General features: G+C 43.6%; 1 protein-coding gene across 3 annotated transcripts; it reads left to right on the plus strand.

The window, feature by feature from the left end:
- The first annotated feature begins 992 nt into the window (after positions 1-992).
- LOC106563918 (nuclear pore complex protein Nup155-like) lies at positions 993-21,847 on the plus strand. Of its 3 annotated transcripts, none has more exons than XM_014129873.2 (34): positions 993-1,152; positions 1,744-1,901; positions 2,071-2,208; positions 2,457-2,553; positions 2,640-2,710; positions 6,087-6,179; positions 10,097-10,360; positions 10,458-10,531; positions 11,511-11,602; positions 11,732-11,829; positions 11,941-12,108; positions 12,199-12,299; positions 12,510-12,680; positions 12,816-12,926; positions 13,028-13,208; positions 13,401-13,466; positions 13,601-13,745; positions 13,911-13,977; positions 14,058-14,173; positions 14,302-14,408; positions 14,566-14,699; positions 16,450-16,641; positions 16,837-16,975; positions 17,087-17,222; positions 17,348-17,501; positions 17,659-17,763; positions 17,896-18,050; positions 18,229-18,358; positions 18,482-18,595; positions 18,712-18,832; positions 19,466-19,576; positions 19,842-19,978; positions 20,196-20,302; positions 20,484-21,847. In XM_014129873.2, the coding sequence occupies exons 2-34, from the start codon at positions 1,760-1,762 to the stop codon at positions 20,620-20,622; spliced, it is 4,176 nt and encodes a 1,391-aa protein (XP_013985348.2). In that variant the 5' UTR covers positions 993-1,152; positions 1,744-1,759; the 3' UTR covers positions 20,623-21,847. The 3 variants fall into 3 exon arrangements, with proteins under 3 accessions (XP_013985348.2, XP_013985363.2, XP_013985354.2); XM_014129879.2 differs by having other exon boundaries at positions 1,005-1,159; XM_014129888.2 differs by lacking the exon at positions 13,401-13,466.
- The last annotated feature ends 3,094 nt before the right edge of the window (positions 21,848-24,941 follow it).

Genomic DNA, 24,941 nt, shown 5'->3' on the forward strand with positions numbered 1-24,941 from the left:
TGGAAAGGGCTACAGTATTTTGATTCCCTAGTAGTAGAATTGTAATATGGTCAATTTTGTCTTGGGTTTATTGTGGTAGTTTAGTAGTCCACGGTGTTTGATTACCTAGGTGTCTGCAACTCCGAGAACTCAAATCCATCGCTCATCCACTCCGTTTCAGATAGGGCCTTGCAAAAAGCAGTGGTGAATCCATCTGTTATCTTGTGTTTCTGTAAGCCACTGACAGTTTCTGTAATGAACTAGATTTAGTATAACCATGTACTCTATGAACGTGATGGACGATCCGCATAAGAAAATGAATATTCAGAAAAATAATAATATGGTTTTGTGCCGTAAAGAAACAGTTTGTTGCCTGTCCCAACAAATCTGTCAAGTGCTGAATGCCAGGCTGTTTTGGTTTCAGGCACACACAAAAAAAAAGTCATGCTGGGAGTAGCTCATTAGGGGATACCTAGTTCGTTGTACAACTGAATGCTTTGAAATATATCTTCCACATTTATCCTAACCCCTCTGAATCGGAGAGGTGCTGGGGGCTGCCTTAATCGACATCCACGTCCGTCGAACAGTGGGTTAACGGCCTTGCTCAAGGTTCAGCTTTTCACATTGTCAGTCAGCTCGGGGATTCGATCTGGCAACCTTTCGGTTACTGGCCCAACGCTCCTACCCGCCATGCTATCTGCCGCCCAAAATCAGAGCGATCTGTTTCTGCCCGAAAGGAGAGGCGTTTGGATATTTCGCACATGCGTTCAGCACTTCAACTGGTACATATGTACCATGTCCAAACCTATAGTTAATACTCTGGCGCTTCTTAGTGGACAGAAACTGTAATTACAGTGTCCGTTGTGCTGCAAGAACAGATTCTATCGACTGAAAATAAAATAAAAAAGGTCAGTCATTTTGGTCTGGGCAACGAAATATTTTGAAAAGTTCAACACTTTTGCAAATGCCATTAGTGTAGAGAGCATGTAGAAATTCACTTCTAAAGCGTATTTGAAATTACACAGGAAGTACATCCTATAACCTTTCGCCCTCTTCAAAATTGTCATGAGGCTGGCGGGCTAGCTGCTACACTTGTTTACACCGAAGACTAGAATATTTTGCTTATCACACATAGTGTGAACAATTAATTACGTCCGGACTGCTTTCTGTAGGGTAAGATGTAAGAAAAGTACCGAACGTTATTCAACAAATCTCACTTAACGTTAGCTAGCTAACGTTAGCTCGCAGCTTAGAATAAACTGGTTTTAGCCCGCGTTTTTAGCTATTTTAGTGTTAGCAAGATGTGCTGTTATCTTGGCTATTATGTGCTATTAACCTACTATATAACTAGTTTAGATAGCTAACTCATCCAGTTACCCAGTTTCACAAGTTAGTCGCCACACGTACTTTTATAACTTCCAACAGCCTTCTTTTGATAAACAGAAAAGTGTTGTGTATCTAACTTAATTAGCTAGCTAACGTTAGCTCGCCAACGTTAACTAGCTACAGAGTCATTGCAGAACGTGGAGACGGGGTTGGACAGGCTAAATGGAGCTTGCTAGTTGGCCACTCTGTGTTTGCCATATAATCAACTCCGTCTACTGCCTTTCATCTGTCGTATAGTTTGCATGTTAGGGGACATGTCTGTCCGTAAAGTTGCACCTGCGGTGACAGTCTGGTTTGTTTGTGGTTGGATTTTGACCACGGCTGACGTCACAGTGGTGCTGAAATGTTATTTTCATCTTCTTATGCGAATCTCATCAGTCCCACAGTGTCAAACATGCCGTCCACCTTGGGACCCAGCAGTCCTGCTGCTGCCCTTGCGGAAGCGCTGGAGAGCTCTGGCCGGCTCATAGACAGACACCTTCAGGATGACCGCTGCTTCCCTGACCTCTCAGAGCTTCTTAATGTCCCCGCACACAGTAAGTCAAGTAATTAAAGGTGCAAGGTTGTATGTTGTTCAATTTTGTCATATCAATTAATCTCAGAAGACACTTTAGCCCTGCTATTTTGGCTGTAGCCAGCTTACTGTGTCTAGGGAGGCTACAGCCACATCTCAGGGCTTAGTTCACTCCCCACTCTGTGTTGCAGACATGCCATCTTTGTCTGGGGGGTCGGACATGGACTACCCTCTTCAAGGACCTGGGCTGATCAGTGTGCCAAACCTCCCTGAGCTCAGTGCAGTCCGAAGGGTTCCCCTACCCCCTGAGCTGGTGGAGCAATTCAGCCGTATCCTTTTCAGAGACTAGGGGAAGGAAAGGGGGATACCTAGTCAGTTGTACAACTAAATGCCTTCAACTGAGTTGTCTTCCGCATTGAACCCAACCCCTCTGAATCAGAATACACAGAGGGAGCTGTGTCCAACTGTCCAGGTCTCACACATAGAACTCAGAAATGCCTGTGCAGTATTATGTGAACTTTTTAAAACTAACCACCATTTCAGAAAAGCTGCCTAGCCCTTAACCTTCCCCTAACAGATATGCAGTGCAATTGTATGATGGGAGTTTTTCCTGAAATCTGTCGAGCATGGCTCACCATTGACAACGATATCTTCATGTGGAATTATGAGGATGGGTGAGTACCAAGCACTCATAAATTAAGTTATTTTGTTCAAACATGGACCCATTTTCATTGGACACTGTCATCACTTTGTTCCACAGGGGGGACGTTGCATATTTTGACGGGCTCAGTGAAACCATCCTGTCCGTGGGGCTGGTCAAACCTAAAGCAGGTAAAATGGCAACACTCTTTCACCTGAGCTGTGTTTCCTATATTCAAAATTACAACAGCTCTGTAGGTGTTTGGGTTCAAGGCCCAGCGCAGTCAAGTGTGATTTTTCTATGTGTATGCGGTGCCTTGGGAAAGTATTCAGACCAGGTGACCTTTTCCACGTTTTGTTACGTTACAGCCTTATTCTAAAATGGATTAAATAACAAAAAATCCTCAGCAGTCTACACACAATACCCCCATAATGACAAAGCGAAAACAGGTTTTAATTTTTTTTTAGCAAATGTATTAAAAATAATAAACAGATCTCAGACCTTTTGCTATGAGACTTGAAATTGAGCTCAGGTGCATCCTGTTTCCATTGATCATCCTTGAGATGTTTCTATAACTTGATTGGAGTCCACCTGTGGTAAATTATTTTGATTGGACATGATTTAGAAAGGCACACACCTGTCTATATTAGGTCCCACAGTTGACAGTGCATGTCAGAGCAAAAACCAAGCAATGAGGTCAAAGGAATTGTCTGTAAGATCTGAGACAGGACTGTGTCGAGGCACAGATCTGGGGAAGGGTACCAAAACATTTCTGCAGTATTGAAGGTCCCAAGAACACAGTGGCCTCCATCATTCTTAAATGGAAGAAGTTTCGAACCACCAAGACTCTTCCTAGAGCTGGCCGCCTGGCCAAACTGAGCAATCGGGGGAGAAGGGCCTTGGTCAGGTAGGTGACCAAGAACCCAATGTCACTCTGACAGAGCTCTAAAGTTCCTCTGTGGAGATGGGAGACACTTCCAGAAAGACAACCATCTCTGCAGCACCCCACCAATCAGGCCTTTATGGTAGACTGGCCAGACGGAAGCCACTCAGTAAAAGGAAATTGAAAACCTGCTAGGAGTTTGCCAAAAGGCACATAAAGACTCTCAGACCATGAGAAACAAGATTCTCTGGTCTGATGAAACCAAGATTGAACTCTTTGGCCTGAATGCCAAGTGTCATGTTTGGAGGAAACCTGGCACCCATCCCTACAGGAAGCATGGTGGTGGCAGCATCATGCTGTGGGGATGTTCTTCAGTGGCAGGGACTTGGAGACTAGTCAGGATCAAAGCAAAGATGAACGGAGCAAAGTAAAAAGAGATCCTTGATGAAAACCCACTCCAGAGCGCTCAGGATCTCAGACTGGGGCGCAGGACAAGGGCCCTAAGCACACAGGCAAGACAACGCAGGAGTGGCTTCGGGACAAGTCTCTAAATGTCCTTGAGTGGCCCAGCCAGAGCCTGGACTTAAACTCAATCAAACATCTCTGGAGAGACCTAAAAATAGCTGTGCAGCAGCGCTCCCAATCCAACCTGACAGAGCTTGAGAGGATCTGTAGAGAAGAATGGGAGAAACTCCCCAAATACAGGTGCCAAGCTTGTAGCATCCTACCCAAGAAGACACTATGCTGTAATCACTGCCAAAGGTGCTTCAACAAAGTACTGAGTAAAGGGTCTGAATACTTATGTAAATGTGATTTGGACATTTTTTATTTGTAATAAATGTGCAACATTTTCTAAACCTTTTTTTGCTTTGTCATTATGGGGGAAAAAACTATTTATTCAATTTTAGAATGAGGCTGTAACCAGAGAGCTGGTTGAGAGAATGCTAAGAGTGTGCAGAGCTGTCATCAAGATAAAGGGACTTTCTTTGAAGAATCTCAAATATAAAATATATTTTGAATTGTTCAACACTTTTTTTGGTTACTACATGATTCCATATGTGTTATTTAATCATTTTGATGTATTCACTATTATTCTACAATGTAGAAAATAGTGAAAAATACAGGAGGACCCTGGAAATGAGTAGGTGTCCAAACCTTTGACTGGTAGTGTGTATAGATATTAGGTACAGTTTATTAGGTACACCTATCTAGTACCGGGTCAGACCCCCCTTTGCCTCCAGAACAGCCTGAATTCTCTTGGGGCGTGGATTCTACAATGTGTCGAAAGTTTGTTGCCCAATTGGTATCAAGAAACCTAACGTGTGCCTGGAAAACATTCCTTACACCACCGCCACCAGCATGTACCAATGACAGCAGGCAAAATGGGTTCATGGACTCGTGCTGCTGTCGCTAAATCCTGATTCTGTCATCAGCATGACTCCACAGCATTTGTCGGACCAGGTGTAACCGATGTGAAATGGCTAGTTAGTTAGCGGTGGTGCGCGCTAATAGCATTTTAATCAGTGACGTCACGCGCTCTGAGACTTGAAGTAGGGTTTCCCCTTGCGTTGCAAGGGCCGCGGCTTTTGTGGCACGATGGGTAACGATGCTTCGTGGGTGTCAGTTGTTGTGTGCAAGGGTCCCTGGTTCGAGCCCGGGTTGGGGCGAAGAGAGGGACGGAACCTACACTGTTACACAGGCAATATTTTCCCACTCCTTAGTTGTCCAGTGATTCTGTGCCCACTGGATTCGGTTCTTCTTGTTTTCAGCTTATAGGAGTGGAACCCGGTCTGGTCGTCTGCTGCGATAGCCCATCCGTGACAAGGATCAACGAATTATTCGTTCTGATATGTCGTTCTGCACACCTGTTGTACTGCGTTGTCTGTCTGTGGCCCGCCTGTTAGCTGGCACGATTCTTGCCATTTTCCTTCGACCTCATCAACTAGTTGTTTTCACCCACAGGACTGCCGCTGATTGGATGTTATTTGTTTGTTGCGCTATTCTCTGTGAACCCTAGACACTGTTGTACGTGGAAAGGCCAGAATGGCGGCCGTTTCTGAGATACTTGATCCGGCACCTGTTACCGATCATACCACACACAAAGTCACTTAGGTCACTAGTTTTTCACGTTCTAGCGTTCAATCAAACATTAACTGAATGCTTCAATGCCTGTCTGCCTGCTTTTATAGCAGGCCACGGCCAAGTGACTCACTGTCTGTAGGAGCGAGCATTTTTTGTGAACAGGGTGGTGTACCTAATAAACTTATTTCCACACTGAGGCTGGAATAATATTGTGAAAATGATAATGCCCATTTAGTGTAAGAGCTGTTTGGGGGGGAAAGCCAGATATTTCAACCTGTTGTGATGGAATAGAGTTTTTGCCTGCCTGGTGACATCACCAGGCTGTAAATTAGTTAATAGACCAACAAGAAAGTGTTCCAAACCTCTCTGCCAATAACGGCTAGTTTTCCCCTCCCCACTCAGACTACTCCCAGACAGTCCTAGCAAAATTCTTGCTTGAGAAATTCCTCTTTGCTAAGAAGCTATTTTTGTGTCTTGTTTTCAATTGAAAATGGTCAAAAATCTAAGCGTAAGGTACTTAATTGTTACCCAAAAATCATTTGATATTGAGATAAAAATGGCTGCATTGGACCTTTTTTTAACTTACGTAATTTTTTCCACAGGGATTTTCCAGCCACACATCCACTTCCTGTTGGTCTTAGCCACTCCTGTGGATGTAGTGATCCTGGGGCTCAGCTTCCCTAAAGCTCAGGCAGGTGAGTAATGATGATCCTCCTAGACCTGAAGCACACAACCCGGTGTCATCAATTCGGCATACAGTTTTGAAATTGGTTGATTTGGTTTAGATTGATATGTTTGTTGTTGGTATTAGTATTAAAGTCTTACTCCAGTCTCCTTTTCACCTCATTTAACACCTGATTTACTTAACGGGATACTTTGGGATTTTGGCAATGAGGCCCTTTATCTACTTCCCCAGAGTCAGATTAACTCCTGGACACCATTTTTGTCTCTGCGTGCAGTTTTAGTGTAGTTGCTAACTAGCTCTAGTGCAATTGCTAACTAAGCATGCTAGCGGATACCCATAGTCTTCCAGTCATTGCACTAATGCTAGTTAGCATTGGCTTGCGAAACTACCTTCATCTTCATTCATACTTGACAGAGACAAAAATGGTATCTAGGTGTTCATCTGACTCTGGGGAAGTAGGTAAAGGGGCCTCATTGCCAAAATCCCAAAGTATCCCTTTAACAAATGGCACATCTCAATAGGTCTTCCGGGTATCCTCATGACATGGCACAAGTGGGGGGTGCTCCTTTTCTCTATTGTTCCTCAAGCAAGATGGGAGGCTGATGACATCACAAAGTCACCATCAGTCCAACTGCTTGAATGCCCTACTCCTTGAATTTTGCGGTTGCCTAAACACTATTAAAACCATATTTTTTTACCCTTTAGCAGTGGTGTAAAGTACTTAAGTAAAAATACTTTGAAGTACTGCTTAAGTAATTTTTGGGGGTATCTTTACTATTGATATTTTTGACAACTTTTGCTTCACTATATTCCTAAAGAAAATAATTTACTTTTTACCCAATACATTTTCTCTGACACCTAAAAGTACTCAATACATTTTGAATGCTTAGTAGGACAGGAAAATGATCCAATTCACACACTTAACAAGAGAACATCCTGGTCATCCCTACTGTAGGGCTGGGCGGTACACCGCATTTTACTATATATCGGTATTTATGCACGGACCGGTTTGGGATTTTACTTTACCTTCTATAATGGTATTTTAATGTTTGGTTTGTTAAATGTAATACGCCGCGTGTAACGTCTATTTTTATAGTTTACTCCGCTACTTGAGTCATCCCTCTCCTCTCCATGCCGCTTTCCACACAGACCTGGTCCCACCCCTGTCACTCAAGGAGCGCATTTGTTGTTGCTTGACCACGAGACACTTTCGTTCAGTCTGCATGGTCAATGCAGTACATGCAACAATGTTGATGACAACGATGTTTCCACTTTGATCTTAATATAAATCCACAAGCGTTCTATAATTACAATATTAGTTTGTGTTTCTTACATCTGCAAACAGCTAGTTTGTATTTTCTTAGCAAGTTAAGCTAAATCGCGTTAGCTGGCTAACTAGCTAACAAAAGTACTGAGTCAGAGCAAACGTAGCTAGCTAATACAGCCTGATACCAGTACTAGTGGAGGCTTAACCTGTCTGGGCCACCCTAATCAACAGCCAGTGGAATCGTGTCGCGCTAAATGCAAAACCTCATAAATGCTATAACTTCAATTTCTCAAACAAATGACTATTTTACACCGTTTTATAGATACACCTCTCCTGAATCGAACCACGTTGTCCGATTTCAAAAAGGCTTTACAGCAAAAGCAAAACATTAGATTATGTCAGCAGAGTACCCAGCCAGAAATAATCACACAGCCATTTTCAAAGCAACTAGCATGCATCACAAATACCCAAAACACAGCTAAATGCAGCACTAACCTTTGACAACCTTCCTCAGATGACACTCCTAGGACATCATGTTACACAACACATGCATTTTTTGTTCGATAAAGTTCATATTTATATATAAAAACAGCATTTTACATCGGCGCATGACGTTCAGAAAATCTTTTCCCTCAAATGCTTCCGATGATCAGCGCTACAATTTACAAAATTACTATTCGAAAACATTGTTAAAATGTAATATTGTCATTCAAAGACTTATAGATTAACATGTCTTGAATGCCATCTCTTTGCCAGATTTAAAAATAACTTTACTGGGAAATCACACTTTGCAATAAACGATGTGGTATGCCCAGAAAAAAAGTCTAGGCTATAAATGTTGGAGCCATCTTGGAACGATCAACCATCAAAAATACTATTGTAAATAATCCCTTACCTTTGATTATCTTTATCAGAAGGCACTTCTAGGAATCCCAGGTCCATAACAAATGTAGTTTTGTTCAAAAAAGTTAATAATTTATGTCCCAATAGTGTTAGCGCTCCGAAGGCTAGTGAAAATGTACCGTGTGCGTCTGACTTGTCGTCAGGAATGAGCAAAAAAAATATATTTAAGTTCGTTCAAACATGTCAAACGTTGTATAACATAAATCTTTAGGGGCTTTTTCAACCAGGGCTTCAATAATATTCCATTGGGACGGTTGCATTGTCTTTCAAAACGTTTCGAAAAGGGAGAGTACCCATGGGCGCCGACGTCACAATGGTAATGGCCCATCCCCTGTGACAAAGGTAAACATCCTCTCTTTCAGTCAATTTTGATGGTAGGAGGCTCAAACCACTTTGTAAAGACTGGGGACATCTAGTGGAAGCTTTAGGAAGTGCTAAATGAATCCCAAGCCCCTGTGTGTTTCAATGGCAAATGTTTGAAGTGATATCCACACATCAGATTTCAGTTTCCTGTCAGGATTTGTCTCAGGGTTTTGACTGCCATATGAGTTCTGTTATACTCACAGACACCATTCAAACAGTTTTAGAAACTTTAGGGTGTTTTCTATCCAAATCAAACAATTATATGCATATTCTAGTTACTGGGCAGGAGTAGTAACCAGATTAAATCGGGTACGTTTTTTTATATGGCCGTGCAAATACTGCCCCCTAGCCCTAACAGGTTTTAAATCAGCATGTTTGTGCAACAGTATCTTCTAAATCAAAGAGGAATAGGCAAAGCATGAATATGTTGGCTATATGAATAAAGATTTAATGTAGCCAAAGATTGTAGAGTCCCCTAGGAAACACTGAACATCACTTTGGTTCCTACCATGTCACAATAACTCATCCATGGCGTTTTCATTCGTTGTCATGTCAAACAACACTGTATTCAAAGTGCCCACTATTATTTATGTTCTAACTATAGAATTATAATAAAAATTATATTTCCATGATTCCAAAAGTTCACCTAAGGGTTTTGATCTAAATCGCAATTGCAACATTTGGTTAAATAAGGCCTAGTATTTTTGCCCATATTGTGGCAGTGTGGAAATGATCTCAAATGAGTGCAGGAAATTATTTTAGGTTGAAGTTGAATTGAACAGTATAAAACAATCCGAATGGTGAAAGGCCCATTGAAATAATTTAGAATATATGTGTTGTCACACACTACTCATTAAGCCAACTTAGAACTTTTATTAATCAAAACATAAAATACCGTCAAATTTGAAAAATACCATTATATATTTTGCCCTACTGCCTCTGATCTGGCGGACTCACTAAACACACATGCTTCGTTTGTAAATTGTGTTGGAGTGTGCCACTGGCTATCGGTAAATAAAAAAGAAAATGGTGCCGTCTGGTTTGCTTAATATAAGGAATTTGAAATTATTTGTACTTTAAAATCAAAGTATATTTACAACCAAATACTTTTAGACTTACTCAAGTAGTATTTTACTGGGTGACTAACTTGAGTAATTTTCTATAAAGGTATCTTTTACATTTACTCAAGTATGACAATTGGGTACTTTTTCCACCACTGCCCTTTAGTCGTTTGTGTGTGTACTTTACTGTATTTATACTTGGGATATCGCTTTTCAACAGGAAAAGTATAAAAATCACTGGAGGACGTCTTTAACCCACCATGGACTACTTCAGAAATGGATCTACTCTCTCTCAACTTCTCTTTCCTCTGTTCCTCTCCCTCTCTTTATCAGGGTTGAATGACAGCATGTCTGGAGGGATGCAGTTACTACCAGACCCGCTGTACTCCATCCCCACAGACAACACCTATCTCCTGGCCATTACCTCCACCGACCTGGGCCGCATCTTCCTGGCAGGGAAAGATGGCTGCCTGTATGAGGTAGCCTACCAGGCCGAGGCAGGCTGGTTCAGCCAACGCTGTAAGAAGATTAACCACTCCAAAAGCAGCCTGTCCTTCCTAGTCCCCTCTCTGCTCCAGTTCTCCTTCTCTGAGGACGGTAAGGATAGTTCGGAGGCTCCTTGTGGAATTGGAACTTTCTTATGCTCTAGTTCTTGAATTGAATTTGATAACTTTTCTATCTTGGTGCCCCACAGACCCGGTAGTGCAGATTGCCATTGACAACTCCCGTAACACACTCTTCACCCGCTCAGAGAAGGGGGTTCTACAGGTACACAACCCAGAGTTTAACTATTTGAATGGTAGTACTGTAGTAAATATCAATTATCAATCATATTGATATATGATATCAATCAATATCATATCATGTTTATTTGAGGATTTGTGGAATAGGATGATGCTTTGGATAGAACTTTGTCAGACATTTCAAAAGGTTGTACTATTTAGGACAGGGGTTCCCAAATTTATTTCACCCACGACCCCATTTTGATATCTGAAAATTCTCAAAATGACTTTTATATTTGGGACTATTGCAGTCAATTGCAAAACATTGTAACAGTATTTCTGATTGTCTCGTCAACTCGCCATCACATACTTTTAATCTGGGCCTATAACAGCCAATTGCTAATTGGACTGACATAATGTCTCCAATCTCACCACCACCGATGAGATGGGTGTGCTTGATTCATGTCGCGTTGGAGCTGCTGAAAGTCAGGGGGCGTGGTCAACAGTGGGCACCTCATCTCTGCTGTTACATCCAACCTGGATCGATATTTGGTTTTAATGCAGACGAGAGCACTGCTGAAGTCAGCTTCACACAGATATGAGCTGGCAAAGGGTACCATGAGTTTTAACGCTCTGAGAGAGACTGCAGGAACCAAAACTCCTCCGTGATGACCCGTCAATGCTTTGTCTGCAGCATACGTCCACATGACCGCTCGAAAGGCCGCAGTTGACTGTTGCACTTAAATCATTCCGATTCAAGCGCATTTTCCCACGATCTAAGGGTACTCTTGAGTTTTATCTTTAAGATTTCAATAGATTTCATTTCGATTTTTAAGTTTAACCACATTACAATGATTTCGAGAGACAATGACGATATGTAATTTGAAGGGGGGGGGGGGCAGGATTTTGGAAATTCTCCCACGACTCCATTTTCATATCAGGCGACTCCACGTGGGGTTGCGACCCCTAGATTGGGAAACGCTGAATTAGGACCTTGAGTTAAAAGCTGCTGATGTCTGTTCCAGGTGTATGATCTGGGTGTAGACGGGCAGGGTATGAGCCGTGTGGCGGCCATGTCACAGAGTTCCATCGTGGCTGCAGCAGGAAACGTTGCCAGGTTTGTCAGCTACTCCTCACCTCTGGTTAAATCCAGAGTGCTAATGAATGGTTCATATGCTCAAAGATCATCACTGCTTAAGAACAAATCACAATTCATCTCTTTGTTCTTTTATATCGCTCCCTGTAGGACCATAGATCGCTCTGTGTTTAAACCCATCATAGAGATCTCTGTGATAGACAGATCGGAGTCGTCCGACTGCCACCTGCTGGCTGTCACTCATGCAGGTAAGGAGACGGACTGACACGGGAGAGGAAATAAAGGCCGTACTGACATTATTTTCATTGCGGAATAAGTATCTACAAAGACCTTATGTAGGTCTCCATCTCTGCTTGTAGGAGTGCGTCTCTACTTCAGCACCACTCCCTTTGCCCCACAACACGCCAAGCAGCCAGCGGCACGCCCTTGTCTGCTTGCTCTGGTCCATGTCCGCCTGCCTCCAGGCTTCTCTGCCTCCTCCACCCTGCAGAAGCCTGCCAAGGTCCACAAGGCTCTGCACAGCAAAGGTAAAAGCCACTCTGCAGTCTATACGCTCTCCTGTTATAAATGGTCCTCCTAAAGGTTTACTCATGTGTCTGTGATGTTGATCCCTACAGGAGTTCTCCTGATGGCAGCGTCTGAGACTGAGGACAGTGACATCCTGTGGTGCATCAACCATGACTCCTTCCCCTTTAAGAAACCCCTGATGGAGGCTCAGGTGGGAGCTGAGGGAGTGAGGGTCATAGTTAATTAGTGATGTAAAACCCCATCTGCTTTGGAGCTGAAATTAGACACACACTACTATGTGTAGTCAAAACCCCGGCTTACTTTGCAATGCATATGCTATGATTTAGTTTCCTTTTAAATGTAGTATTTGTTTGGCTTCAAAGAGTATTATAGCTCATATTGTCTGTGTATACCATTGCAGATGATGTCCAATGTAGATGGCCACTCCTGGGCGCTTTGTGCCATCAAGGAGGAGAAGACACCTAAAATCTCTACCCCCCTGAATAAGGATCAGGTTCCCCTCACTGACTCTCCTGTCGTGGTACAGCAACACAATGTCCCTCCGCAGAAATTTGTCCTTCTCTCTGCCAAGGTACGGTCAAGATTTTACGGCTTAGTTTGTACTGCCTGAATGGCACTGTAAATTCACACGGTCAATGAAACTCGTTCAGTCCTGTCATTTTGTGAACAAACGTCTATACACTGGTTGTTATTCATGGTCTTCCAGGGAAGTCACATCTTCCACAAGTTGCGGCCGGTGGACCAGCTGCGCCACCTACTGGTGAGCGGTACTGGTGGAGAGAGTGAAGAAGTCGAACGCTTCTTCAAACTGCACAGGGTAGAGGAGTCTCTCATTACTCATTGTCTTGTTACTGCAAGCACCGCTACACCCACTCTTTATTTCTCTGTTTGTTGACCTAACCCTCCTCTTCACCTCAGGAGGAGCAGGCGTGTGCCACTGCTCTGATAGTAGCCTGTTCCAGTGCTGCCTGCGACAGAGAGGTGTCTCAGTGGGCCACCAGAGCCTTCTTTAGGTATGGAGGAGAGGCTCAGATGAGGTTCCCCTCGGCTCATTCTGCTCCTAGCAACGTCGGAGCGCTGTTCGGCTCTCCTGTACCAGGTGAGGCGCGTCTGAGGGAGGATTTCTGCTTAAAGCCAAATTCCCATTTGTTGTAGCATGCCAATGGGAATAATGCCCTAGTCGAAATCCCTTGTATAAGTTGTACACAGTGCATTGCAATTAGACTGCTCATGAATGAGAAGTTATCTGTCGGCATCACTTGTCTTACTTCCTGCCTGCCTGTTGTTTTAGGGTCCCCAATGCCGGTTGGTAGCAGTCCAATGCCTAACCCTAGTTTCTTAGCAACACCTGTTCCAGGTACACGGCCCTTTTTTCAGTCTCTTTCTGTTGCAGTGTGCCTTGCCCGTCGACAGTACTCAACATTCACCCACTGAATATTAGCAACATTCCAGTGTTTAATGTGTGTGTGTGCCCTGACAACGATCTCTCAGGTATGATGCCCCAGAGTGTGTCTACGCCCTATATACCTGCCACGCCCATGCCCTCCGCCCCCATCACTGGCATGTCTTCTGGGCCAGAGGTGGTCTTCTCAGGGAAACACAATGGCATCAGTGTCTACTTCGCACGCATAATGGGGTCAGTCCCCTCACCTGGATAGTGTACTGTACTCAGGCCTGACTTCCATACTCGGGGGGGAAATGCAATTTTTTACTTTACTGGACTGAGAGACATTACTCATGTGTTTCACTTATAGCATGGCTTGAGTGACTTCACTAACTTGTGAACGTTATTGATTAACAGTAATATCTGGGACGGGAGTCTTGCTGTTGAGAAGACCATCAGTAAAGGAAATCAGGCTGTCAGTATTGTGAGTATTACATTAACAGCATATTACAGTCCTCCTTTGCAAGTTAATTTGAGGATGATCAATCTCTCTCTCTCCCCCAGTTGGAGAGCACAGCCAGCTCGTCTGATCTGGAGTCAGTTCTTCTGGAGCTCCGTGGTCTGAAGGACTTCCTGGATAAGAACTCCCAGTTCAGCCCCTCGTCTCTGGGGGCAGCCAAGTAAGACAGAGCCATGGCCAAGACCTGGGCTGGCTGCTTTATGGGTGGTACTATATATCCACACTTCTATGGTCATCTAGTGAAATAAATAGTATTTGATTTGCATGTTGAACTCCACCCATCTGCAGTTTCAGCTCTCCAGCCAATCTGCAGCAGCGTCTGCTGGGCTTCATGCGGCCTGATGGAGGAGCCAGTTCTCAGCAGGTCCAGCAGGAGCTCCAGAGGAAGTACCACAGTAAGTAATGTGTGGATGTTAGTTAAACTGCCATTCCAAATCAAGGAGCAACTAGAATGACCACATTGTTGATGACCACCAATGAGAACACACTAATCTTATATTTTGTGGTCTCTGTACTCTGTGACTAATGTTTCTCTCTCTTCCCCGTCCACAGCCGAGGCTCAGGCCTATGAGAAGATGTCCCTGCAGGGTATCCAGCAGCTGGTGCATCGGTCCTGTCAGACCCTGGCCCTGTGGAAGCTGCTGTGTGACCACCAGTTCAGCCTCATCATCTCTGAACTACCCATGGTAAGCTTCCAGCACCAATGACCTCACCGGGGACTGGTTTCCCGGACACAGATTAAGCCTAGTCCATTCTCCGTTGGGATAGAGTTTTAATCCAGGACCGGGCTTAATCTGTCCGGGAAACCGGCGCTGGATATTCAGGATGTGCAGGATTACATTGTGCTGTCAGTCAGACTAATTCATCTAATTGGTTAATCATCAACACACACTCCCCTCCGTATTTATTTGAACATTGAAGCTACAATGTGTAAATTTGTGTCTGTACTCCAGCATTTTGGATTTGAGATCAAGGGTTTCAAATGAGGTGACAGTGCACAATGTCACCTTTCATTAGAGTGTATTTCAATAGATATCTGTTTAACCGTTTACAAATGTGAGCACTTTATGTATCTAGTCTCCCCCCAAAATTGGTAACCTCCCCTATTATTGGTAATGGTGAGAGGTTAGCGTTTTGGAGGGGTATGGTCTTTCTTCCTCTAACTTTCTCAGTCATCATTAGTCATGATTACCCGTAACCATGGCAGCATCCACATTAATGTATACGTGTTCAGAAACATCTATTATTTACAATAAAAGTGGCTCCAAAATGACAATACATTATTTACCATTCATTTGTATTGGGCACAACATAATCCGAAATGCAACCAAAACAAACTGCAAACGCATCCAAGAAGTTTGTGGAGTCACAAGCTTGATGCAGTTAAGGAATGATAGGAATATGGGACCAAATACTACACTTTTAACTATACTGAACAAAAATATTAATGCAACATGTAAAGTGCTGCGTTACATTCCTACATTCCTCTCAAATGTTGTGCACATATTTGTTTACATCCCTTTTAGTCAGCATTTCTCCTTTGCCAAGATAATCCATCCACCTGACAGGTGTGGCATATCAAGAAGCTGATTAAACGGCATAATCATTACACAGGTGGACAATAAAGGTGGACAATGAAAGGCCACTAAAATGTGCAGTTTTGTCACAACACAATGCCACAGATGTCTCAAGTTTTGAGGGAGCAGGAAATGTGCATGCTGACTGCTGGAATGTCCACCAGAGCTGTTGCCAGAGAATTAAAAAATAATTTTTCTACCATAAGCCGCCTCCAACGTTGTTTTAGAGAATTTGGCTGTACGTCCAACCGGCCTCACAACTGCAGACCACATGTAACTACGCCTTCCCAGGACCTCCACATCTGGCTTTTTCACCTGCGGGATCATCTGAGACAAGACACTCGGACAGCTGATGAAACTGAGGAGTATTTATTTCTGGAATAAAGCCCTTTTGTGGGGAGGAACTTATTCTGACTGGCTGGGCCTGGCTCCCCAGTGGTTGTGCCCAGACATGTGAAATCCATAGATTAGGGCATAATGAATTTATTTAAATTGACTGATTTCCTTTATAAAATGTAACCGAGTAAAATTGTTTCAATTATTGCATGTTGTGTTATTTTTGTTCAGTATACTTTAATACTCTGAGTGCATTTTTCCAAATACTTTAGAAGAAAAAAAATATATAAAGTGCTTTCATGAAAATATGTATGAAAATTCCCTCAAATAAAAGGTGACATTTTGTATTGTCACAGCATATGAAACATTTGATCTCAAATCCAAAATGCTGGAGTATAGAGACAAATTTCTACGTTTTAGCTTCACTGTCCAAATAAATCCGGAGAAGGGTGTATTTCTGGAGTCTTTTGTAAAGATGTCTCCCTTGTCTCCTGTTTGTAACCCGTGTGTGACTTGTAAATAGGAGTTCCAGGACCAGATGAAGGGGGCGAGTTTTAAGGACGTGGTGATCCGGGGTCGAGAGCTGACTGGAGCTCTGATCACAGCCCTCATCAACGTCTACATCAAAGACTCCGCCTCTGTAGATGCCATCAGCAACCACCTTAGAGACATCTGTCCTTTGCTGTACAGCAGCGACGACAGCGTCTGCTCAAAGGTAGTCTACAAACACACACGCTGTGTTTTTATTTGTCTATATGACAGGGAAGATGTCCATCTGATTTTGGCTACAAAGTTAATTCTCATCAGCAGTCCCTGGGCAAAGTTTGATAGCATCTGCTGTTGCCTCCTCAGTCCTCTTTTTCCCTTTACAACTGTATCTCAGAACTAAATCTCCCTCTGTCCCTTCCAGGCTAATGAGTTGCTGCAGGGCTCCAGACAGATCCAGACTAAGATCGATAAGGAGAGAACACTGAGAGAGTCACTACAACTCTACCAGCTGATCAGCCAACACACAGACCTGCCACTGGTCTGCTCCCAGTACAGACAGGGTAAGGCTCCACACACACCTGGCCATCACACTAATACTATTCGAAATGTCCTTGACTCTTCATGCTTAGTGTGGATGGGACGCTAAGGGTGTTTCGCTCTCTCTCTCTCAGTGCGCTTTTATGAGGGGGTGCTTGAGCTGTGCCTGACTGCAGCGGATAAGAAGGATCCTCAGAGGCTGGGACCTCACTTCTATAAGAACGGAGAACCAGAGGAGGACCAGGCTGGAGCGCTGGCCTTCCAGGAGAGGTAGCTAACCACCTGTTCACGTTGATCATGAGACTGTGGTAATAGAGATCTGCTGAGGGACGTCCTGGCCTTTTATTTTCTCCCTTTTGCTGACAGACTGACCACCCCCTCGTCTCCTCCTGTAGGTTGTCATGTTATAAGTGCATCACAGACACCATGCAGGAGCTGGTGAACCAGAGTAAAGCTGCTCCTCAGTCTCCCAGTGTCCCTAAGCAGCCAGGACCCCCTGTTATGACCTCTGACCCTAACATGCTGAGTAATGAGGACGCCACCGCCCACGTGAGTGCTGCGGGGAGGAGACTGTTACCCCCAATAACAATAATATTTTCATAATTTTTTTGTATAAGTATGTGAATTTTTAGGTCCAAAGATTTTGGCCTCAATTCATTCATGCTATGGATGAGCTGTCTCATGATCTTCTCGTTCTCCCTGGCAGTTTGAGCAGGTCATTGGTCTGGCCCAGAGGTCACAGGATGAACTCTTCCACATAGCCCTCTACAACTGGCTGATACAGGCTGACCTCACCGACAAGCTTCTGGAGGTAAGAACCTTCTGGCGTTGTCCCACAGTCACGGCCTGAGATGCCTGGTTCTGTCCTTTATAGTGGATGAGTATATTGCGTTAAACTGATCTTTCATTGTGGTTTATTATCGTCTCTCTCTCCTCTTTCCAGGTGAACTCTCCATACCTGGAGGAACACCTGATGCACATGATCAAGCAGGACCAGAGTAAGGTGCGGAACATGGACCTGCTGTGGCGGTACTATGAGAAGAGCCGTAGCTTTGGCAAGGCAGCGCACGTCCTGGCCAGGCTCGCTGACATGCACAGGTACGACCTAACAGCCCCCCCGAGTCTTGATGGGCCATTTCCACACACTGTGTGGCTTAGTGGTAGAGCCCAGCGCTACCACTGACATATGAAAATGGCCTCATTCATGTTGATTCTGAGCGACATTAAAGAGGAGCACGAACCCGTTATACGTGTGTCTGTCTGTGTGCGTGTGCAGTACTGAGATCTCCCTGAAGCAGAGGCTGGAGTACATCTCCAGGGCCATCCTGTCAGCCAAGAGCTCCTCCTGCATCTCTGCTCAAGGAGCTGAAGGGGAGTTCCTGCATGAGCTGGAGGAGAAGATGGAGGTACGGGGGAGGAGAAATAACTCCTCGCTGAATTATTCGGTTTTTAGGTTTTGGCCCCTTTTTGATAAGGTTTAGATTTGGGCTCTGTCAACTCAAGCTGATATTGTTTGTCCCTTCTCCCAGGTGGTGCGTATTCAGGTCCAGATCCAGGAGACTCTGAGCAGACGTTACTCCCAGCATCCCTCTGTACAGGGAGCCATGTCACAACTGGATTCCGAGCTTATGGACATCACCAAGGTAACGGTGCATGGATATCTAACATTGCCCCTCACTCCAATAGTTCTGTTTGGTAATACATTTTCCTCCTGTACAGTAAATGTTTTAATACCCCTGTCCTTTGTCCTCCTATCTAGCTGTACGGGGAGTTTGCAGATCACTTCCGGTTGTCTGAATGCAAACTGGCCATCATCCACTGTGCTGGTCACTCTGACCCCATCCTGGTGCACTCTCTGTGGCAGGAGATCATGGAGAAAGGTGTGTACAGACAAGTTCTCCTGACGTTTCCAACGCGTCTGTCTCTTGAGTAGTTAACGAATAGACCTAACTACTCCGAAACTGTCTGGTTGGTTACGTGTCGTCTTACAAAGCTATACATGTTCATTTCTCTGCTAATCATAAAAACTAGATTCTATCCACTTCCTTATTATTTCCCTTTGTCGCATAGAGATGTATGGAGATCGCAAATGATCTCTCAATTGTGCTGCCCGTGCGCTCAGACGCCATAATGGGACAGATGCAACGTTGCGATCTCCATACATCTCTCTGCGACAAAAAGGAAATAATAAGGAAGTGGATAGAATCTAGTTTTTATGATTATCAGAGAAATTAACATATTGGTAAAATATTGATAACGATGTATAGCTTTGTAAGACTGTAAATGACCAACCACCCAGTTTTGGAGTAGTTAGGTCTATTCCCCTGCTTTTGAGAGGAGCTGGCTACTGTACCGGGAGACTTCACGGAATTGCGCTAAGCTAACAATACGCTAGCTTCAATAATCTCCAAACTGCACTCGGACATAAAAATGGTATCCATGAGTTCATCTGACTCTGGGTAAGTAGATAAACAACCTAAATCTTGAATTCTGTTATTTTTCCTTCATTCCAGAGCTAGGTGACAGTGTGGCCATGAGTCCAGCTGACAGGATGAGAGCTCTGAGTCTCAAACTGGTGTCTCTGGGGAAAATCTATGCAGGAACACCTAGATACTTCCCACTGGGTAAAACCACAGGCCTACTTTCATTTATTCAGCCAATTCTCTGATTTTCCTCTATGTAAGACATCCATACTTAGTGTAATTACATTAGCAGTTCATTATTTCAACATGTTTGTCTCTAAGGTGTTATGTCTATAGGGTCTGGATGTTTAATCTGTAATTGCTTCATTATCCACCAACACCTGTCCTAGGTTGTCTCCTACCATTTGAGCTACAAAGATGGGCAAATTGTTTAATGTACAGTACTTTTCCACTGTCTTGTCTCCAGAATTCCTGGTGAAGTTTTTGGAGCAGGAGGTGTGTCATCTGAATTGGGACGTGGGCTTTGTCACCTTCACCATGCAGGAGATAGGAGTCCAGCTCCCCCGTCTGCTGGAGGTCTACGACCAACTTTTCAAGACACGGGTATATCTCTCAATTAAATTCAATGACCATTATTCATCCCTGAGGGGAAATTATTAGTGGCGGTTTTGGGATATAAATAGATAAAGATAACCCTTTATTATTAAGAGTATTATAAAATCATATTTTGCACCTGTTCAACTTGAGCATTATTTGATTAATTAATACGGTTCTGTAGACATTAAAAAACAGAATGTCTCTAACTGTGACTGTGTCCCAGGATCCGTGTTGGCAGCGTCTGAAGAAACCTCTCCACCTGGTAGAGTGTATACATGTGCTGCTGTCAGGATATGTAGAGGACCCCAGCAGAGTACCAACATATGACCGGTAACTAACCAATCACCACGTGTGCTAACCGTCGCTGCTCTCTTCATTAGGCAATGCTTCTCATTTGAAAACATATCAACCCGTGTACGTACGTAGTCATGACAATTATTGTTGTAAACATGTTTAAAATGTATCTAATACGCTCAGTCTAACTCCTATTCCTCCTTCCCCATCTTGTCAGACGGCGGTTCACTAATGTGTGTCTGGATAACATCTGTGGTTACCTGGTGGAGCTGCAGTCCCTGAGTCCTAACTCTACCCTGCGGCTCACTATCGGCAACTTCAAGGCCCTGCAGGCCAAGCTGGAGAAAGTTCACTGAGGAGGTTCCCAGGAAGACAGGAAGATCAGCAAGTAAAGAGACAGAATGAAACTGGTTTACAGTTCTGAATAACATGACTCTTCTGTATATCTCCTGTTCTGGCTGGTGTTTGATAGTGGAGTGATATTGAGAATACAGTTCGGTCTCTCAGACTGCAGTTGCGTCGCAAAGGACTACACCCCCGCATTTCTCATGAAGGGGTTATTGACCAGCTCACTACACCCCTGTCTTCAGACTTTTTACATCCTATTTTTTAACTTATTTTATAAGTACAGTATGCATTTGTTTTGTGATATAAGCCTAGAAGTGAAGACAACTTATTGGTGGCTGTCTGAGGGAATTGTATTGGTTTCACAAATGAATGTTAGGCAAACATGAACTGTTGTCATACACAGAATTAGGGGACAATACTTTACAGGGATGGGATCGTCATTTACATAGGGAGTTACTGTACTTATGTGGGTAAAATATATAGAATGTACGTATGTAGAGGAGAAATGCACTTACATGATTGTTGTGATGGCTTTCTCATTTGTTTAAACTTGAATCCACATGCTGGATATCGTGCTGATATCATTCATGAGTGTCTTTCCTTCTACATGCCTGCCATGATTCAGGCCTAAGTATTTGTTCCATGGACATTAGCCTCTGATGCGAGCTGAGGACGCTGTCTTAATCACTCCACTCATTTAAACCCAGTTTAATCCCCCCTACAGTTGAGATGTCAAGAAGACTGTTAAGCTGACAGTATTTGGCTTTGTCTGTACCACTCAACCTCTCCGTAATACAGAGTCAGATATTGGTACTCCTAACATTATGCTAAGAATTCCTTCTCTGACAAAGTTTTATAATAACTTAACCTTACTTTTACATGTTTTGTTAGTATTTCTTGTTTTTCTGAATGACTTAACACCTAAATCAGTGTGTCTGCTTTTGGCCGACTAGTTAGATGGCATTTATTTGACTGTATGAGTGTTGTACTCAACTGAGATTTCAGGGATGAGACAGAAATCCTCGATCCATGCCTTGTATAAGGGTGCTGTTCAAACAGTTTTACTCTGAGAACTCAGGCCTGCAATGAGCAATTTTATAAAATAAGCCAATTTTACATACATAGAATAATTTCAATTTGTCATGTTTTTTTGTTTAAGATTGTATTGGGAAAAAATGTATAATAAAATGTGCAACCTGTTCAGTAAATAAAAAATAAACACTTTGATTTGAACTCTTTGCACAGGTTAATGTTCACAGATATCCATGTATGGGTCCCGTTGTGATATACACTGGCCAGTTTATCTAGTTTATCCATCTAGTACTGGGTGAGACCCCCACCCATTGCCTCCACAACAGCCTGAATTCTTCGGGGCATGGACATGTCGCTCAATTGGTATCAAGGGACCTAACGTCTGCCAGAAACATTACAACACCGGCACCAGCCTGTAGTGTTGATACCAGGCCGGATGTGGCCTTGGAATCATGCTGCTTACGCCAAATCCTGACTCTGCCATCAGCATGATGCAATAGGAACCAGGAGTTTGTCGGACCAGGTAATGTTTTGTCCAGTGTTGGTGATCGTGTGCCCAATGGAGCCGCTTGTTCTTGTTTTTAGCTGATAGGAGTGGAACACAGTGTGGTAGTCTGCTGCGATAGCCCATTCGTGACAAGGACTGATGAGTTGTCCGTTCCCGAGATGCTGTTCTGCGCACCACTTGTACTGCACTGTTATTTGGCTGTTTGTGGCCTGCCTGTTAGCTAGCTCGATTCTTTCCATTCTCCTTCGACCTCTCATCAACAAGCTGTTTTCGCCCACAGGACTGCCGCTGACTGGATGTTTTTTGTTTGTCGCACCGTTCTCAGGAAACCCTCGACACTGTCGTGCGTTAAAAGCCCAGGAGGACAGCCATTTCTGAGATACTGGACCAGTGCGCCTGGCACCAATCATACCATTCTAACGTTGATTCGAACAGTAACTGGATGCCTGTCTGCCTGCTTTATGACTCGCTGTCTGTAGGAGTGAACCGTTTTCGTTAAGGGGGTGGTGTACTTAATTGACCACAGTGTATACAGTGCTTTCGGAAAGTATTTAGACCCCTTGACTTTTTCCACATTTTGTTACAGCCTTATTCTAAAATGGATTAAATAAATAAGAATCCTCAGAAATCTACACACTACCCCATAATGACAAAGCGAAAACAGGTTAAGACTTGCTAATTTATAAAAAATAAACATACCATATTTATGTAAGCATTCAGACCCTTTGCTATGAGACTCGAAATTTAGCTCGGTGCATCCTGTTTCCTTGAGCTGTTTCTACAACTTTATTGGAGTCCCCCTGTGGTAAATTCAATTGATTGGACATATGGAAAGGCACACCTGTCTATATAAGGTCCCACAGTTGCATGTTAGAGCAGAAACCAAATTGAAGGCGTTGTACGTAGAGCTCCGAGACAGGATTGGGTCGAGGCACAGATCTGGGGAAGGGTACCAAAAAATGTCTGCAGCATTGAAGGTCCCCCTCCAGCATTCTTAAATGGAAGAAGTTTGGAACCACCAAAACTCTTCCTAGAGCTGGCTAAACTGAGCAATCAGGGGAGAAGGGCCTTCGTCAAGGAGGTGACCATGATCCCGATGGTTACTCTGACAGTACCTCTGTACCACAGTACCTCTGTGGAGATGGGAGAACCTTCCAGAAGGACACCCATCTCTGCAGCACTCCACCAATCAGGCCTTTATGGTAGAGTTGCCAGACGGAAGCCACTCCTCAGTAAAAGGCATATGACAGCCCACTTGGAGTTTTCCAAAAGGCACATAAAGACTCAGACCATGAAAAACAAGATTCTCTGGTCTGATGAAACCAAGATTGAGCTCTTTGGCCTGAATACCAAGCATCATGTCTGGAGGAAACTTAGCACCATCCCTACGGTGAAGCATGGTGGTGGCAGCATCATGCTGTGGGGATGTTTTTCAGCGGCAGGGACTGGGAGACTAGTCAGGATCGAGGCAAAGATGAACGGAGCAAAGTACAGAGAGATCCTTAATGAAAACCTGCTCCAGAGCGCTCAGGACCTCAGACGAAGGTTTACCTTCCAACAGGACAATGACCCTAAGCACACAGCCAAGACAACACAGGAGTGGCTTCGGGACAAGTCTCTGAATGTCCTTGAGTGGCCCAGCCAGAGCCCGGACATGAACCAAATCAAACATCTCTGGAGAGATGTGAAAATAGCTGTGCAACAATGCTCCCCATCCAACCTGACAGAGCTTGAGAGGATCTGCAGAGAAGAATGGGAGAAACTCTGCAAATACAGGTGTGCGACGCTTGTACCGTCATACCCAAGAAGACTCGAGGCTTCAACAAAGTACTGAGTAAAGGGTCTGAATACTTATGTAAATGTGATATTTACATAAGTATTCTACTTTGTCATTATGGGGTATTGTGTGTAGATTGGTGAGGGGGGGAACAATTTTATCAATTTTAGAATAAGGCTGTAATGTAACAAATGTGGAATAAGTCAAGAGGTCTGAATACTTTCCGAAGGCCCAGCCTCATAGCACTGTTGACAATTAACAAACACCCCATTGTAGAGGGTTGTTCATACTTTGTTGTGTGCCTGTTGTTTTTGTTGGCATAATTACCCTTAATAGAGGATAATTGTGCCCCAGGGCTGGTTGTTGTCTCTGGAACTTAGCAATAATTGCTGAGATGCCTTTCTCCAATTACCCAGGCACAGGCCTTTTGATTTTAATGTGCTGGAAACAAAACAATTAAAGTAGACTTGAATCCAGAGATGCAGAATTGATTTCCCAAGTTCATGAAGCACTTAAATCAAACTCGTAGTTGAAATGCTTGTTAACACAAACCTTATATAAGATATTATAGCAAATCATTAACATCAAAGTAATGTGTGAGTATATGTCTATAGTGTATTTTATGTATCTTAACATTCTACAGGGTTGACAACATTTCCATCATAAACATACTTCTAATTGTCAGTCACCATCACTAGCTCGATCTGTCAGAGAGTAGTTGGAGTTCACTGATATTCACCCAGACGTGATGGTGTATATACTGAATTTGTGTTTACACTAGTATAACTACACTAATGAAATCATGGCGATATGCCAATCTAATTTGATTTATTTTCAAGCAACACAGATGTCCTAAAGTCGTCTGGGGCGGCAGGTAGCCTAGTGGTTAGAGTGTTGGACTAGTAACCGAAAGGTTGCAAGATCAACTCCCTGAGCTGACAAGGTTAGAAATCTGTCATTCTGCCCCTGAACAAGGCAGTTAACCCACTGTTCCTAGGCTGTCATTGAAA

This window comes from Salmo salar, chromosome ssa01, assembly GCF_905237065.1.
Source record: "Salmo salar chromosome ssa01, Ssal_v3.1, whole genome shotgun sequence".
Classification (NCBI taxonomy): Eukaryota; Metazoa; Chordata; class Actinopteri; order Salmoniformes; family Salmonidae; genus Salmo; species Salmo salar.

Bases quoted from the DNA above. Each gene is read 5' to 3' on its own strand.
- LOC106563918 (XM_014129873.2), top strand. From the start codon at position 1,760: ATGCCGTCCACCTTGGGACCCAGCAGTCCTGCTGCTGCCCTTGCGGAA. The intron at 10,361-10,457 runs GTAAGGATAGTT...GGTGCCCCACAG, and splicing joins GTTCTCCTTCTCTGAGGACG to ACCCGGTAGTGCAGATTGCC. The intron at 18,051-18,228 runs GTACGACCTAAC...GTGCGTGTGCAG, and splicing joins AGGCTCGCTGACATGCACAG to TACTGAGATCTCCCTGAAGC.